This window comes from Poecile atricapillus, chromosome 10, assembly GCF_030490865.1.
Source record: "Poecile atricapillus isolate bPoeAtr1 chromosome 10, bPoeAtr1.hap1, whole genome shotgun sequence".
NCBI lineage: Eukaryota > Metazoa > Chordata > Aves > Passeriformes > Paridae > Poecile > Poecile atricapillus.
The window spans coordinates 965,594-981,915 of NC_081258.1; the positions used below are offsets into that span (position 1 = coordinate 965,594).

General features: G+C 41.8%; 1 protein-coding gene across 1 annotated transcript in view; it reads right to left on the reverse strand.

Moving 5' to 3' along the window:
- CDH11 (cadherin 11) overlaps nt 1-16,322 on the reverse strand; it is an 80,511-nt gene that overhangs the window by 6,297 nt on the left and 57,892 nt on the right. The window contains exons 4-12 of the mRNA XM_058845755.1: nt 12,840-13,235; nt 10,725-11,019; nt 9,858-9,977; nt 9,290-9,457; nt 6,924-7,111; nt 5,201-5,454; nt 3,855-3,991; nt 3,536-3,657; nt 2,530-2,647 (exon numbers count right to left, since the gene is read on the reverse strand). Coding sequence (XP_058701738.1) covers nt 2,530-2,647; nt 3,536-3,657; nt 3,855-3,991; nt 5,201-5,454; nt 6,924-7,111; nt 9,290-9,457; nt 9,858-9,977; nt 10,725-11,019; nt 12,840-13,067 — 1,630 coding nt within the window. The 5' untranslated portion in view covers nt 13,068-13,235. The remainder of the gene's footprint in view (nt 1-2,529; nt 2,648-3,535; nt 3,658-3,854; nt 3,992-5,200; nt 5,455-6,923; nt 7,112-9,289; nt 9,458-9,857; nt 9,978-10,724; nt 11,020-12,839; nt 13,236-16,322) is intronic.

Consider the following 16,322-nt stretch of genomic DNA (forward strand, 5'->3'; position numbering starts at 1 on the left):
TCAGGCTCTGTAAAGCTCTATCTTGTGAATTTGGGACTGCAGCCCTTCCAGGAACAGCAGGCTGAGGGAACCCAAGGAAAGGGCATCTCAGCACAGGACCCTGCAGGGTTAAAAGTAGGAAATCCATTTACTCGAAATCTGCCTCTCTGCTGTGAAGTGCCATGAGCCTCTGCTGCTCTTCTGAAGGCTTGACTTCAGTGGGAGCAGAATTGAGCAGAGCCCAGGCAGACAGTGCTGCTTGTTTATGAGCTATAATATAAAGAAACAGTGCAGAAGTAATTCTGTGTTTTATCCCAGCATGGGCTAAGCCATTATCTCATGTTTTCTATGGGAGATGGGCTCACAGCTGAAGACTTGGTAACACAGTGGGTTATTAATAGGATGTAGAATGTGATTATGCTTTTTTGGATTACTGCAATATGTGATTACTTTCAGGAGATGGTAAAAAGAAACTCTATTAAATGATAATTATGGGACTGTATTCACTTTAAAGTTCTGTAATAGGCCCAAACAGTAGAGTTTTCATTAACTGCTCTCCACAGTTAATAAAGCCCTTTTTCTCTGAAAGTAGCAATTCCCTCTGAAAGCTGTGGCATGGCTTACAGAATACTTAGACTTACAACTGAAAAAAATAAATTTGAATGACCATGGACATTATTTGACTTGCAAATGGTAACACACTCTCCCTGAGAAGTCTTTTTATATGGGAGTCCACAGAATTTCAATTTTTTTACTTTGCTCTCGTAAAACTTACTTAAAAAAAACTCACAGGAAATACATAAATTAACAACATCATTGCACTGAGGATTGAACAAAATGAACTAAAGAAAGGATGGAAATGGATGAATTTCCTTAGACTATACATAAAAAAAAATTATATGGGAAGATTCAGTCCTTTAATACTGTCTTGTTGAAATAACCTTTTGCAGTATTGTCAGGTAGAAACATGACATTAAACTGACATCATAATTTCAACTACAACACACTTTTATCTAGGTTAATTCTGTCAGTAACAAATTTGCTGCATATGGAAATGAAGGATGAATGGGATTGGCTGGAGTCAGGAACCATAACACCACTGAGATTATCTCCATTCTGATTTACACTTCCTCTGCTAGATTATATGATAGATTATAATCTTGCTAATCTATTTTCAATTTGATGTGTTGACCATAAAATGTACTTTTTGGTGAAACCTGGCCTCCAGGTCTCAAGCAAAGAATACATGTTTTATTACTCCTCCCTAAAAATACACATATGAATTTTTCAAAACTCATGTTTTACTACTTTAAAGAGAATAAATATATGCCCTTCACTGGCTCCTTTGTGAATTGCTTGTGTATGTACAAGTGTCAAGCACTAGGCAACAGCATTACTTTGATCAGTCAGCAATAACAGAGATTTTGTTTGGGAACTCTGATGATAATTACCCTCCCTTCAGATGTTGAGAGATATAAAGTGTGCCTCAACAGAACAGTTTTTACTCAAATCATGTATCTGGATTGTGTTGTCTTTTGTACTTCTGGCACTCTTGGATTCATTATTTAAACCAGTTCAACCGAGTTTTACTATTCAGAAAACAGTCAAGTTTCCTTCAAACATTAAAGCTTGCTAATCAAAACCAATTCCTTAGAAGCTGAAACAGTTTTTGCCCTGTGAAGGGAAATAAAATGAAAATAGAATGGAATTTCCGTAAAATGGAAATAAAAAAATTAACATTGAATCATAATATAATGAAATAAATTGAGTAAATATGTAAAACGGCCAAGACTGTCTTTTTTATTCTGCTTACCCACCTTCTCTGGCTCCCTCAACCTCTGTCAAGTTCAGGTTGCTGATGTTATTATGTTGTGATCAATTGAATTTTGACACTCTCCCAGGCCTGAGGTTCTCTGCTTACAAATTTCTTACATCTTGCCATCAATTTGAATGCAAAGCTCTACTTTATTTTGTGAATACCAAATGGGCAAAGGGATCAGGATATTCAGATCCTGAGACAGCCAATGGCCAACACAGGTATGTTCCATAGCACAAATCTCCGATTCATTTCCTGCACCGGGCAATGATTTGATTCCGTTGGGAATCTAGCCCATGTCTCTTGTGATCCATAATTTACAAAAGCTGGCATGCACAGTGGTGAACAAATACAAGTAGCCTAATAATTTATGCTGTCTCAGCTCATTTTAGGTTTCTCTAAATCAAGGAGATCTGCCAATTCCATTTACTGAGTGCTTGGCAGTGGTTTTATCCTCTTCCTGGGAGATAAAATGGCAGTGGATTCTAATCCTGATGGGTATTATTATATAATTTAAACCAAGCATTCAAGAAAATTCAAGTGAGTTAACAAACATCCCACTTTCCCAAAAACATCCTTGCATCTCAGCTGTATGCTTTTGCCTTCCTCCCATAAATCCTGGAGAAAGACACTCTACCAAAGTTAATGACTGCTGTTGCATGACATTACACTGGCCATTTGTTCTACTTTGTCATTTCTTTGGATTCTGGTAGAGTAGGAATCTTCACACAAACCTCTGTTGTCTCTGAGAGTAAAATTTGGATTATGAATAATTTCAGGTGGCAAACTGAAGATAAATCTTGGTCCATTGGCCGAGTCATCCTTGTCATCAGCACTAATTGTAATAAATTGCTGTAAAAGAAAAGCGCTCTGTAAACAAACAGCTCCTTCTCTGGGTACATCACATACAGGCAGCATTCTGAGACAGCCCTTGACTAAGAATTGTAAAATAGCAGAACCCCCCCTCAAATATAAATATATGTAATTACAAACACAGAGCTGACTCCAAATTACAACAGGCAATCTTTAATTACTATTGCATTAACCACCCCAGAGTTACAGCTGTACAAGCACACACCTTCAACATTCTTATACACAAACATGAATTAATGGTAACACAATAGATTAAATAAAGTTCTGCAGAAAACTCAGCAGCTGATAAAGTCCTTTTTAAACTGCTACACTGACTGCAAAGGCACAGATCATGTGCAGAGCTATTTCCCTATGATCCTAACCCCTCTTCCTCACAGATTGCCAGGAATAAATCTGTTGGCCAAACTCTACAAGCACTCTACAAACTCTACAAACACTAGGATTCTTCCCATAAGACATTGAGTATTTCCATAATATCCAAACCAGTCTCACAACTGGGAAAGCTGCCCCCACCCAGCTCTACTGCCCCTGTGCTGGTGGGTACTCCCAGTCAACACCAATACTGCTCTGTGCACAAAGCACTGGATAACTGCTGATAGCAGTTCAGAAATAAAGTGCCTTTCTGGGTGCTCGAGGCTTTCTGACCAAAACCTCAAAACAAATGTTCATTTATTCCCTCTCACTGGAGCTGACAGGACAAAACTGGGTTAACACCCTGAAGGAAGAGCCGTGTGTGCAGAGAGGTGGGGGGAACAGCGAAGTAGTGGACAGAGGAAAGGGAAAGTGGTGGGAACAAGAAAGGTGGTGGGCACAGGAAGGTGGAGCAGAGGAAGGTGGTGGGCACAGGAGAGGGTGGGCAGGCCATACCTGATTGCTTCGGGCATTCTCACACACAAAGGCTTCATAGGCTGACGCTAACTTGGGAGCATTGTCATTGACATCAACGACCTTGATTGCAACGGGAACTTTGGCTTCCTGGTGCTGTTTGTCTGCAGGAGAGGCAACACTGAGATGAGACAGAAGCAGGAAAACCCATTAAACAAACAAATTCCCAGCTGCATCCAAGGAAAGATCAAATATGCTGAGGTATTTCTGCTGAGATTTCTTGCAGTTTATCAAACTGAGACAATTGGAGGATTACAGGATTCGTGCCACTGATTCTAAAATAGCTCAGTGAAATACTCACGGACTTCAACTGCAAAGACAGAGATATTATGCCAAGCCATTTCTTCCCTATCCAAAGCCTTTATTGTCTTGATATTGCCATCTTCTGCATTAATAACAAAATATCTTTCAAGATCGGTGTGTCGATCAATTGAGTATCTAAAGAAGATTGAAAGTCAGTAATTAGAGAAAAGGACTTAGGAGTTTCATGCATCCAGATTTGTTCAATATATTTATTATTTCTAAATAACTGTAAGTAGTACAGCTATTGTTGCCCTCAATACCATTGTCAAAAGGACAATATGTATTCTTTTAAAAGGAGAATCACCTGGTTGGTTTCTACATTTAGAAAAACAGTACATCAGAATGTTTGTAATAAGTGAAAATTGCTGGTCTTTGAAGTCTCTATATCAAAGCCCTAATGTACTCTTTATTTTCTTCTCTTACAAAACATGATAAAAATATCTACTGAGATATGTTTTCTCTTCTGTTTCATATTAATCATGGTGATCTTTTAAGTCTTCCAATCTTTGGCTTACTCAGAATATTAATTGATCATACCAATTTATCAAATATTATCCATTCTACACATTTTTACAGCTTTATAAAGCTCTGGCTTTCAAAACTTCATGCTGAAATCCTTTGAAATGTTAAGTATACCCACAAAAGAGGTCTTCACAATTTAAGTTACACTGAGAACATGACAAATAAAATTGAGCTAATAGAAGGCTAATATAATATCAGAATTGTTCCCTGGCAGGGTGGGCAGGCCCTGGCACAGGGTGCCCAGAGCAGCTGGGGCTGCCCCTGGATCCCTGGCAGTGCCCAAGCAAGGTTGGACATTGGGGCTGGAGCAGCCTGGGACAGTGGGAGGTGTCCCTGCCATGGCTGGGGTGGAAATGAATAAACCTTAAGGTCCTTCCAGCCTAAACCATTCCATGATTCTGTAATTCCAAGAGGATCCAATGTAACTGCAGAAAGTAGGGGTCTGTATGGGCTTTAACAATTAACACTTTAACAATTAACAATTACCCAGCCCAATCCCCAATCTAAATCTTAGAGTCTGATATTCTGATAAAAATCCATGCTGTGATAACAGGACAAGATATTTGTGGAAAATTTAATTTAGAATAGAGTCTCCCAAAGATGCCCTGAAGTGTATTTTAATTAGACACAGCTATAGTATGATACAGGCTTTGAGAATATACAGGCTTTGATACTGGCAGTTTATGGAACAAAGGCACAAAACCAATGCTGGATGGTGAAAGTTTCAATTATCTGTGTGTCTGTAGATCTATCATACTTTCTTCAGAACTTGCATAATAATCCCTAAAGCTAATGCTCAGAAGGAAACAGGACTCAGCAAACCTGATAGCACTGTTGGCAGCATCCGGGTCTTTGGCATGTACTTTTCCAACCACAGTACCAGATGCTGCATTTTCCTGTACTTCAAAAATGTAACTTGGCTTCAAAAACACTGGTGGCTCATCAGCATCTTCCACTGCTATTTTCACTGTCACTGTGTCCTTGAAGGGCCCATTGCTGATGAACTTGGGGTCAATGTGGACATTGGCTGCCTCCACCTTCAGGCTGTAGGACTTTTTGGTTTCATAATCTAAGGTCTGTGAGAAAAAAGAAGACAGTGCATTCCAGAGTCAGGGAAACCAGGCTGTAAGAGCAGCAGGCAGTGCCCTAGTGTTCAATGACATCAAACAAATGTGAGCATCTGTCAACAAGCTTGGACTGAAATGTGTGTATTTAAAAACATAAAGACTCAAATGGAAGGAGCTACATTCTATGTGTGGAGCAGCATAGGAGGGCACTCAAAATATCACCACAGAGTACTGGTCTCGCTCTTTGCTTGCTGTATCACTGAGGAAACCATCTGCACTGGGAAAGTTAACCTTGTCTCCATGCAGCCTTCCAGGCAGCACAAAAGTGCAAGAGATGGTAAAGGGGCTTCCACAAGAGGCCTGGCTTTATCCAGGCTGGCAGGCATTCCAGGTGGATGTGGTTTGAAGTGCTCCTGGGTGCACCATGAGACAGCACACAGATAAGTTAAATTATTTAGGTAGTGGGGAAAATATGAAGATGGTTTGCAGTGTTTTCATTCCTGTAGTTCTCTCCAGCCACAGAACTCATACACTTTCTAAAGGGGAGGGGGAATAATGCCCCATGGGACAAGTCCTTTTGGGATCCTGATTAAAGCCACAGCACCTCTACACCTGTACTGGCATGAAGTGGCTGCACGGTTGCACCTCAAAATGATGACACAGGTGCCAACCACAATTCACAAAGTATGTTAGCACCAGAGACTGGGTGGAATGACAGCTCACCCACATTTCAAAACAAAAATCCACTCCCACCTCTAGAACAGAGACATAAATCAAACCAGGGCAGTTTTGAGCAGAAGAGACCTCTGGGTCCCTTCCTGAGGGACTGCTCCAAAGGGCAGGACAAGGCTGACCAGAAGTTGCCCAGGCCTTCTCCTCTGAGTTCTGATTATCTCCCAGAGAGATAAATAGCTCTAAAGATACAAAGGGCAAAACGATAATGCTTGCATAATAATAATATTTATGTTCTGTAATTTGCAATTTAAAATTAATTTGATAACGCTTTCAAAGCTGCTGCTGATGGGCTGTGTGTGAAATCCCCTCTGCTGCTTTTCCCATAGCCTGTGACTCCTTCAGAACACTATTGTGGACAATGCACAGCTGAAGAATTCAAACTATAGGGCATGAGGCTTTTCAGACTGAACATAAAGCAACAGTGAATGTCTGCTACTTATCAGCACTAGGCAAAACTTCATTAACAATGAAGCTGATGGCATCATATTTTACCGTGACTTTTTATTATGAATTCATTTAGTTTGTGCAATTAATCCACTGTACAGTATTTATGTAACTCTTCTTGGTTATTTTCTTCCATTCCAATTCAGCTAATGGGGAAATGGAATATTAAGAGTTAATCACACCTTGAGAAATTAATTAAGTGAAATTTGCATTTACTAATATTTTAGCTTAGGTGGTAATCCATTATTACCAAATATTCTGTCAGCAACAAACACTACATAGCAGTAGGCAACACTTACCTTCTTAAGCTTCACAACCCCTTCCTGAGTCTCATAATCTGTGGTGATTTCAAACATGTCCATGCCATCTCCATCGATGATGCTGTAAGCCACCAAGCCATTCTCCCCAATGTCAGGATCTTTGGCCTTCACTCTCCCCACTTCCTCTCCCGGGACAGCTGCTTCTGACACCGACATCTGGTACACACCTGGGGCAGGGAGAACAGGGGGAACAGGCGTGTGCCCCGAGTGAGCAGGCTGCTCCCCACTTGTGTGTTTAGCCCTTGAACTCAGAAGTTCAAACAGACACAGTGATTTTTGGTGTTTTCAACCCCCCTGAAGGAATGTTGTGTTGTGTTGTGCTCTGTTCTGTTCTAAAGAGCTCTGAGCAGCAAGTCAGCTGTGAAAGCTTAGCCCACATGGACAATGTGTAGAACATGATCTCCTCCCTGTTACCCTCTGCTCAGAGAGGGGCTGAAAAGGACAACCAATCACCCAGAATGCAGGAACTGTTGTGGCATCATGGTTACCATCAATAGCAGAGATGTTATTACAAAAATGGAAGGAAAACTCTCACATGGCTCATGGTAAAACCTTCACCTCTGTTTCTCATTTCTGCCCATTCATTCAAAAGCCATAAATTATATACAGTGAATTGGATAAATCCTGGCTGCTGTGCTGGGTTAAGTATACATCTGCTGCTTTCTATGGCTTGAATTTGGAGCCTGAATGTAGAGCAACAGTGATTATTAAAATTTCACACCACAGAGAGTATGTACCAATTTGGATGTGATTTCATGCCGAACAAAAATGGCTTTTCCACAGCAAACTCCAGTAGGAGTTTCCTACTGGAAATCCCTGGGTATTCAGGGACACCAGAGGAGAGCAACACTGATCCTGAATAATTCTCTCTCCAATAGCTGTCTTTTAGGAACTATTGATTCCAGAACTTCCCCAACCCCCTCAAGAGTTCAGATAATATAACCTGATCCTAAATATATAAATCTACATCAGCATTTTTTGCCACATAATTAGCAGTAATAAATTGGGGAGGGAAGAAAAAAAGGGATGATAAAATAAAATAATATAATTTATTTCCCTTTTTAATTGCTCTTTTTTGCTCCATGGGCACCCTAGGAACATCAGGAGACTTACACCAGGCAGGGACTTGGCTCATTACTCATAAAAACAATTGCCACATGTCATTGAAATAGGTCATTAACTCCAGTCACAAAGAGCCCCAAAATTTAAGCATATAACTCATTAACAGCTTGAGCAATGAACATTAAAAATAACCAAAAAAAAGGAAAATAAGAACATAAATATCAATAATTTGTCTGTTTATACAGACAGCTAAACCCTAGTTTTGAGTTACAAAGCATTCCCAATTCAGATTTAACCTGGGGGTGAATGATCAAGTAGAGGAACTGCTTTTGGGCATTTCTGATAATTTAAAATGTTCTCGCAAAACACTCAATAAAGGGGCTTGAATTCATAGAGGTAAATCCATCATTTGATAGAGTTAACAAAATATTGTATCCTGGTGTCCCAGGTCATGATCTGGAGTAAAAAGGCTTGTTTGTAAGGTACATAAACCCTGATTTTTTAGGATTTAATCCTTTTCTGTTTGAAGAGTAGGTAATGCTGACAGATTTTTACATTCAGCTCTTGTATGAGGGGCCAGGGAGCTGCAGCACTGGAAGAAGAGGTGTCAGAGCTGTTAGAGGGATGGCCATGGCCAGGATGTGCCAGGGTAAGAAGTGCCACGCAGAGGAGAAACACGGTGGACTGAGATGGTGTTTGCACTGCACTCAAAAAACCCCAAACCTAGAGATGAGCTGCAGAACAGATGTGTGGGCCCACTAATGTACTTCCAACCAGCTGTGAAGGCTGAGTCTGGTAATGTCAAGCCTGATTAATTTTATATGTGAAAAGTAAATTGCTCAGGTATAAAAAAAATTGCTGTATTTGACCTCCATTAATACATTATTAACAATTAAATAATACAGTTTAACAATTAAAAAATGTAATTGTGCTAAATTTAGTTTGTTTTGTCATGGTAAATATGAGTCTTGGAGAATATATATATATATATGTCTGTCTTCTCATGTAAATTATACAGCATGGCCCAGTAGCGTCAAAAATGAAGTGTAGGGTCAGGAATCTTTTCAATTTAATCCTGGCTCTAAAAATGTCTCACTTTGCAACACAAAGTAAATAATCCAGACAATAACGTTCCATATGTTACCAGCAAAAAATGAGTAACTAATACTTCTTTATTCACATGTGCTGCATCAGTTATTGCCTCTTCAAGCCTTGGGTGTGTCTGGTACTTCACAAACATGAGTCCTGGAAGGAGATACGAGACATATTTTGCTGGTACTCACTCTGTGGGAACTTTGGTGGGTTGTCATTGACATCTGTAAGTGTAATTGTCACTTTGGTTGTCCCTGAGAGGCCTCCCATGTGTCCTCCCATGTCCTTGGCCTGTATCACCACGTGGTACTCTTCCTTGGCTTCTCTGTCCATGTTGGGAAGGGCAGTTCGGATGATTCCTGCAGGCACAAAGGAAGGTGGCACACACAGATTTAATGAAAACCTGGCTGCTGCACTTGGAGTGCATTAAACACAGCAATACTTGCAGTGATGGTGGTGGTTCTGCTTTCCCTGAGCATTGCTGTAAGGAAAGCAGCCCTAATTTTCCACACAGACAACAGGCCTGGAGAATTAGAGCTGAGCACAGAGACAGCATTTCAATCATCACAGCATACAGAACACACAGAAATAGCATCAGCTTTCTGGTACAGAAGCTCCAGCAAATGCCAGGAGACCAGTGTGCTGCAGAGCAGGAAGCTTTGCTCAGACACAGCAGTAGCTGTACCCAGTCAGTACATTTAGTTCACTTGGATGCACTCTGGTCATGAGGTGCTGCTCAAAGAAACTCTTTAATAATACCTGTTTGAGCCTCCACCGAGAAGTAGGGTTGACCTTCAAGGATACTGTAAACCAATTTGGCACTGTTCCCATAGGTAGGGTCATCAGCATCTGAAGCTGTTACCTGAATAACTGATGTACCTAAAAATGGAGAACAAACACAGGAGGGAGAGTCAGTGGCAAATGTCTGGAAGGACTGTGCAGAGATGCTTTCAGTCATAGCAGAGCTATTCTTGAAATTTTTTTATTTCCACATTTGGTAAATGAAAATCAAAATTACTTGACAATTTCTATATAACAAAATATACTTGTATGACCCAAAACAATCTGTCACCTGCTGTGAAGTGGATTAATGTTCTAACCAGCGAAGATATAAAAGTCAGCAGCCACTCTGCACCGTTATGCTTTTTCCCCTCAGTAGTTTAAGCCTTATATTGCTTTTGTTGTTAGACAGCCAAACAATGGAGCTTTCCTTTACATTTTTCTCAGTAAGTTTCAGACAAATCATTCCCGTAGAAATCTCTGAGACAGACACAAGCTCAAACAGAAGATGAAAATGAAATAGATGGTGAGGCAGTAACTTCCCAGCTTTATTACACACCCCTGCCAAAGAAATGATCTTCGTGTTGACCCCAGAGGATTCACACTCCATAAATTCCAGGGGACTCTTATGCTCCTTCCTAGGAGGAAAAATAGTTCTATTCTAGGAACATCTCTCAGTTAGGAGCTGTGCAGGGTTTGATTTGGGCAGCAGATTAAATACATCAAGTGAATCACTGGCTGAACACGAAGTAAATTTTACATTTTATTTTGACAATAAGAATGAAATAAAGCCAAGATGTCCTGACAGTGCAGCACCTTCCACAAGGACAGTACCTTTCTACTCACCTACATTTGATCTCTCGGGCACATTGGCATGGTAGTTTTCATGGAGAAACTCGGGTGGGTTGTCATTTATGTCTTGAACTTTGACAATGAATTCAGAAGGGGGTTCCAAAGGTCTGTTCGTGTTCCTGTCCACAGCCTGAGCAGTCAGGGTGTACTGAGCTCTCTCCTCCCGATCCAGTGTCTTGGTTGCATGGATGTTCCCTGATTTGTCATCAATAACAAAAATGATTCCTGCTCCTTCACCTGAGAGAATGTATTTAATGTTTCCATCTCCAGAATCAATATCTGAATGAAGCTACAAAAGGAGAAACAGACACACTTTAACAAGGGGGCACACATTTCCTGGATGTGCTTATGAAACAAAGAAGTACAGGAAATTGCTATAATTTCAGAGTTTTCAACAACTGTGGCTTCCACCAGGCAATAATCCACACCCAGGGACATGCTGTGACCACATGTACCCTGCATCCAGGGCAGTGCCAGCCCAGACATGCCTCTTGCCACATGCAGGGTGCTGCTGAACCCAAAGTTTCAGATTTAAAGAAGAGAATACACAAAAAGATACTTACAGCAGGATCTATATTCGCATGAAGCTGGTAGGGGGAGTAATTTTTACAAAGATTTTGTACAGTGCAATGAATCAAGTTCTACTGGGTTGCATGTAAAAAGCTGTTAAATGACGAATTGATTGATTTAAGTTATAAATGAGTGAGCCCAGCTGTACCCAGGTGTGCAAGAAGGCCAAGGGCACCCTGGCTTGTAGCAAGTACAATGTGGCAGCAGGACCAGGGCAGTGATTGTCCCCTGTACTGGGAGCACTGCTGAGGCCACACCTCGAGGGCTGTGTCCAGATCTGGGCCTCCCTGTTCAGGAAGGACACGGAGGGGCAGGAGCAGGTCCTGGGCAGGGAATGGAGCTGGGAAGGCTCTGGAGCCCCAGGAGAGGCTGAGGGAGCTGGGAAGGGGCTCAGCCTGGAGAAAAGGAGGCTCAGGGGGCCCTTGTGGCTCTGCACAAGTCCCTGCCAGGAGGGGACAGCCGGGGGTGTTGGGCTCTGCTGCCAGGGAACAGGGACAGGAGGAGAGGGAACAGCCTCAGGCTGGACAGCAGCAGGAATTTCCCCATGGAAAGGGTTGTTAAATATTGGCAGGGGCTGCCCAGGGAGGTTTGCAGTGCCCATCCCTGGAGGCGTCCCAGGAAGGGCTGGAGGTGGCACTCAGAGCTCTGGGCTGGGGACAGGGTGGGGATTGGGCACAGATGGGACTCCTTGGGCTGGGAGGGATTTTCCAGCCTCAGAGATTGTGGGATTCTGTCTGATTCTGTGACAGCCAACCAGTTTTTAATTACATCCTTTCTAATATAAAAGAAGCAACAAATGCTTACTAAACATTCTTAATTCCACAACCAGTGCACACTTCAGTTTGACAAATGGGGGAAACACTGAGCCAAATTTCATTTTATATTGACATCTACAAATTGCACCATTTTAAACCAGAATACCCAGCATGGTATTTGCTGACATTGATCCTGTTTCTCCTCCCTTTTTGTGCTGGGGTTAACACCGGTCTGCTGTCCATTTACAAACTGGCAAATACACTGGTTTATTTATCTGTTTGTATTTTACTAGTGTTAGACAGTAGCAGAATCAAAAATAATTCCAGGAAGTGTGCACACAGCCACATGCACACAGATATTTACCTTCCTCTATACATAGCCCTCAATATATTTTACTGCTAATTTGAAAATGAGAGGATCAAAAGATACCTATATTACCGAGCTGCTGGGTTAGACATTCAAATTTTAATTGTTGTTTTTAAAGACCTGAGAATTATATTCTTGAGATATATTTTTGCTCAAGTTGTTGATGGGGTTCTTGCTGTTTTGCTGAGTAACAGCCTGAACCTTCATTCAAGGACTGCTGAGGTCAATGGAAATATTAGTATTGGCTTAGGTAGTACTTTGCTTAACACCTAAACTGACCTACCAGAAAATTAAGATACATCTTATATAGCACAAAGGCAACAGCAAAAAACACAAAATAATCCCCACAAACCCCCCTCAAAAAACAATAAAAATTTAGAATATTAATCAATGGCTGAAAAAGGAATTCTTTCTTACCCTTCCCACCAGCACAGGATCTGGTCCCGTGTACTCTTCTATAACAAAGAACTGGTTCCACACCCAGCCTCTTTTGGAACGGTGCAGGACTTGTCCCTCCTTGCCCTTGTCGTGGTGCCCGTGCAGCGAGGGCCGGGAGTGGTTGAGCCTCTCTGTGGTCAGGCCGTGGCTGTAGCACAGCACCCCCAGGCAGAGGAGAGCAGCGTGTAAACAATGGTCCTCCTTCATTTTTGGTTACTGTGTAGGCACAGGAGTATCTGAGAATCTACCCCTTCCACCTTGGAAGATACAACGTCTCGGGCCACTGAGGAGTTTCAGACCAACTGTTGTGCACATAGGATGCCACCACACATTAAACACATCACCTTAATGCTCTGCAGCTTCCCAACTCAGCTCCTGGAAGAAGGGAAAACAGAAAAAATTGTCAATTCTTTCAGGATGTAGTAGGGTTTTTTATTTAGCAAAACAAAACTAGGACTTCCTTGGTAAATATCAAGGTAAGATTAAAATAAATACATCAATACAGATGAAATCCTGAGTAATGAGCAGACTTGGTGTTTTGCTACATGCAGCTGCCACCTTGCAGAATCTCCTGCTGGCTTGTTTGGCCACTTAGTGGCTGGAAGTTGAAATATAGATAGGGGATCCTATTTTCTCCTGATCCTTTCAAATAGATTTTGGCCAAGATGCAAGGTAACTCTAGAAACACCTAATTTAGACCTAATCCCTCTTTGGAACTTAGATATAAACCTTAGATATAAGCTGCTAAGGCAGAGGTCCAGATACAAGGGAGATCCCAAGACTTATCAGGAATGCAATATTTCTCCACCAGCCCTTTCATGATTAACAGATCCTTGTGCTGAACATAACCACCTCTGTTTTTTCTGGGCAGGAGCAGGGGCTGGCAGAGTTCCAAGGAGCTCCAGTTTGGATTTAGACCCCGGAAGCGCCTCAGAGGATCAAGGAACCATCAGCACTGATTGCCAGTGTGCTGCTCTGGGCTGGACACAATAAATGCCACAAACTAATAAAAATGCATTCAGATATTTCTGATAACAATTGATTTAACTATTTTTTCCTACTTTCCCTGGGCGACAAATTACCAGGATTACATTGATCTCCTACTTTCTAATACTTCTTAAAACACTAGGTCAGATTTAATATTTGAGGGAGAAATTGCATAATAAAATGAAACCTGAACTAAGCAGCCCTCAATCTATCACAAAAGCCACTTTCACTTGTCTCTGGGGTTTCCAACATATTCTCCTTGAATCTTTGCACAACAACAAATTTTACAAGGTCCCTACAATGTTTGGTTTAGTTTTTGGTGTGATTCAACTTTACTCTTCTCCAATATACTGATAAAGATCTTGATGCTATATTTACACAGGCAAATGTATAAATATGTGCTACCATCAGCTGTAAAACAGAATTATTTTTTAAATAAGGAGTTCTTACTCGTATTTTCAGCAGAGAAAATGTGAATATAGGCAAAAGCTTGAAGCTACAGCACATTCTGTAACTCAGCCACGGGCAAACATCTCACTAGTCCCAAACCCACTCATTTGGGGTTGTCTTTCTTACACCCTAAGCAGTCATGTCCTCCTTCCACATCCCTTTTACAGTTACATAAAAGTACATTGGCTGACAGGGGTTCATGAATAAGGAATGACATATTTGGGTTTATTTCCCCAAAAAAGATCAGCTTTCAATTTTATTTTACTGAAAACTGAAATCACTTCAACCACAGCACCAAACTAGCTCCAGCATAACGAGTGAAATGACATTCTCACACATAGATGCAAATATAGTGTGGCTTTCCCAAGCATATTTATTAAATAGATTTGTTGTATCCATTTGACTTTTTCCTATTGTTACATTTTACTTGATTACTCACACCAGCATGGAAGATGTGAAAAGGAAAACCATTCCTATGATTTTGCTTAGGAAAATGCTTTCATTTGGACACAATGTATGTGTGTAAAGTGTGGAGCATGGGGTCTGTGGTTTTTATTTCATGTCTCCATCTTGCTGAGGGAGAAAAACAATGTAAGACTTAAAGAGCTTGAAAACTGAGATTTCACCTATTTTGGGCACTTGTCTTGCACCCAGCTTTGCACAGGAAAAAAAAAAAACAAAAGCTATGGGATTTGTGCTGTAGGGATCACTCATGTGCAGCAGCTAGAGGGGACTGGGCTCCTGGAATGTTATAAAGAACCTACATACTCCAAACATGGAATATGAAGATATTCATAGACAGCTGTGCATTTCTAAACCTGCTGTGAAAAAAATAAAAAATAAAAAAAACCTGTAAATAAACTGCTTATGTTAATAGATTTGGGGTGCATTTGAAAATTAAACTCACTGATAATCATTCACCATTAGCATCACAAAATGATCTCAGCTACAGACGTAAGTAAACAAATCCCCCCACTCTTCCCCACCTCCTCAATACTGTTATGTAAACTAGTAAACACTTTACAATGTTGCTTAACTAGAATGGCAGAGCCAAGCTGATACACACAGTGCTTATTATCAGCTATTCAAGTGTGAAGTGCTGGAAAAAAATGTTAATCACAGATCAATGTTTATTTACTAAAAAGGATTTAAAGCAAAAATTGTTTATTATCTTTTGTTCTGTCCTCTACATGTCCATGTACAGAGATGAAGCAATAAGGTTCCATGTCTTCAAGCTAAAGCAGACTATTCTCTCTCATCCACCACTTCAGAGAATCCCAGAATCTCAGCATGGTTTGGGCTGGAATGGACTTGAAAGCTCAAACCATTCCACCCCAGCCATGGAAGGGACACCTCCCACTGTCCCAGGCTACTCCAGCCCCAATGTCCAGCCTGGCCTTGGGCACTGCCAGGGATCCAGGGGCAGCCCCAGCTGCTCTGGGCACCCTGTGCCAGGGCCTGCCCACCCTGCCAGGGAACAATTCCTGCCCAATATCCCATCTGACCCTGCCCTCTGGCACTGGGAGCCATTCCCTGTGTCCTGTCCCTCCATCCCTTGGCAATTGTCTCTCTCCATCTTTCCTGCAGCTCCTTCAGGCCCTGCAAGGCCACCCTGAGCTCAGCCCAAAGCTTCTCTTCTCCAGGCTGAACCATCCCAGCTGTGGCAGCCTTTCCTGCCAGCAGAGCTGCTCCATCCCTCTGCTCATCCTGGAGCCTCCTCTGGGCTCTGTGCAGCAGCTGCAGCTCCTTGCTGTGCTGGGCCCAGGCTGGGGCAGCTCTGCAGGTGGGGTCTCACCTGAGGGCCAGAGAGGCACAATCCCCTCCCCTGCTGCCCACGCTGGCTCAGCCCAGGGCAGGGGGATCTGGCTGGGTCAGGTCCCACTTGGGCTAAAAACAAGTCCCTAAGGCCATTTGCTTCTGGTTTATAAAGTCAAAGGGCTCTGTGTTGGCAGCAGTTTCAAGCTGGCTCTTTAGGAAGTGACTCCCAGGTAAGACAGGCTGCCAGGAAAGCTGGAACTACAACAA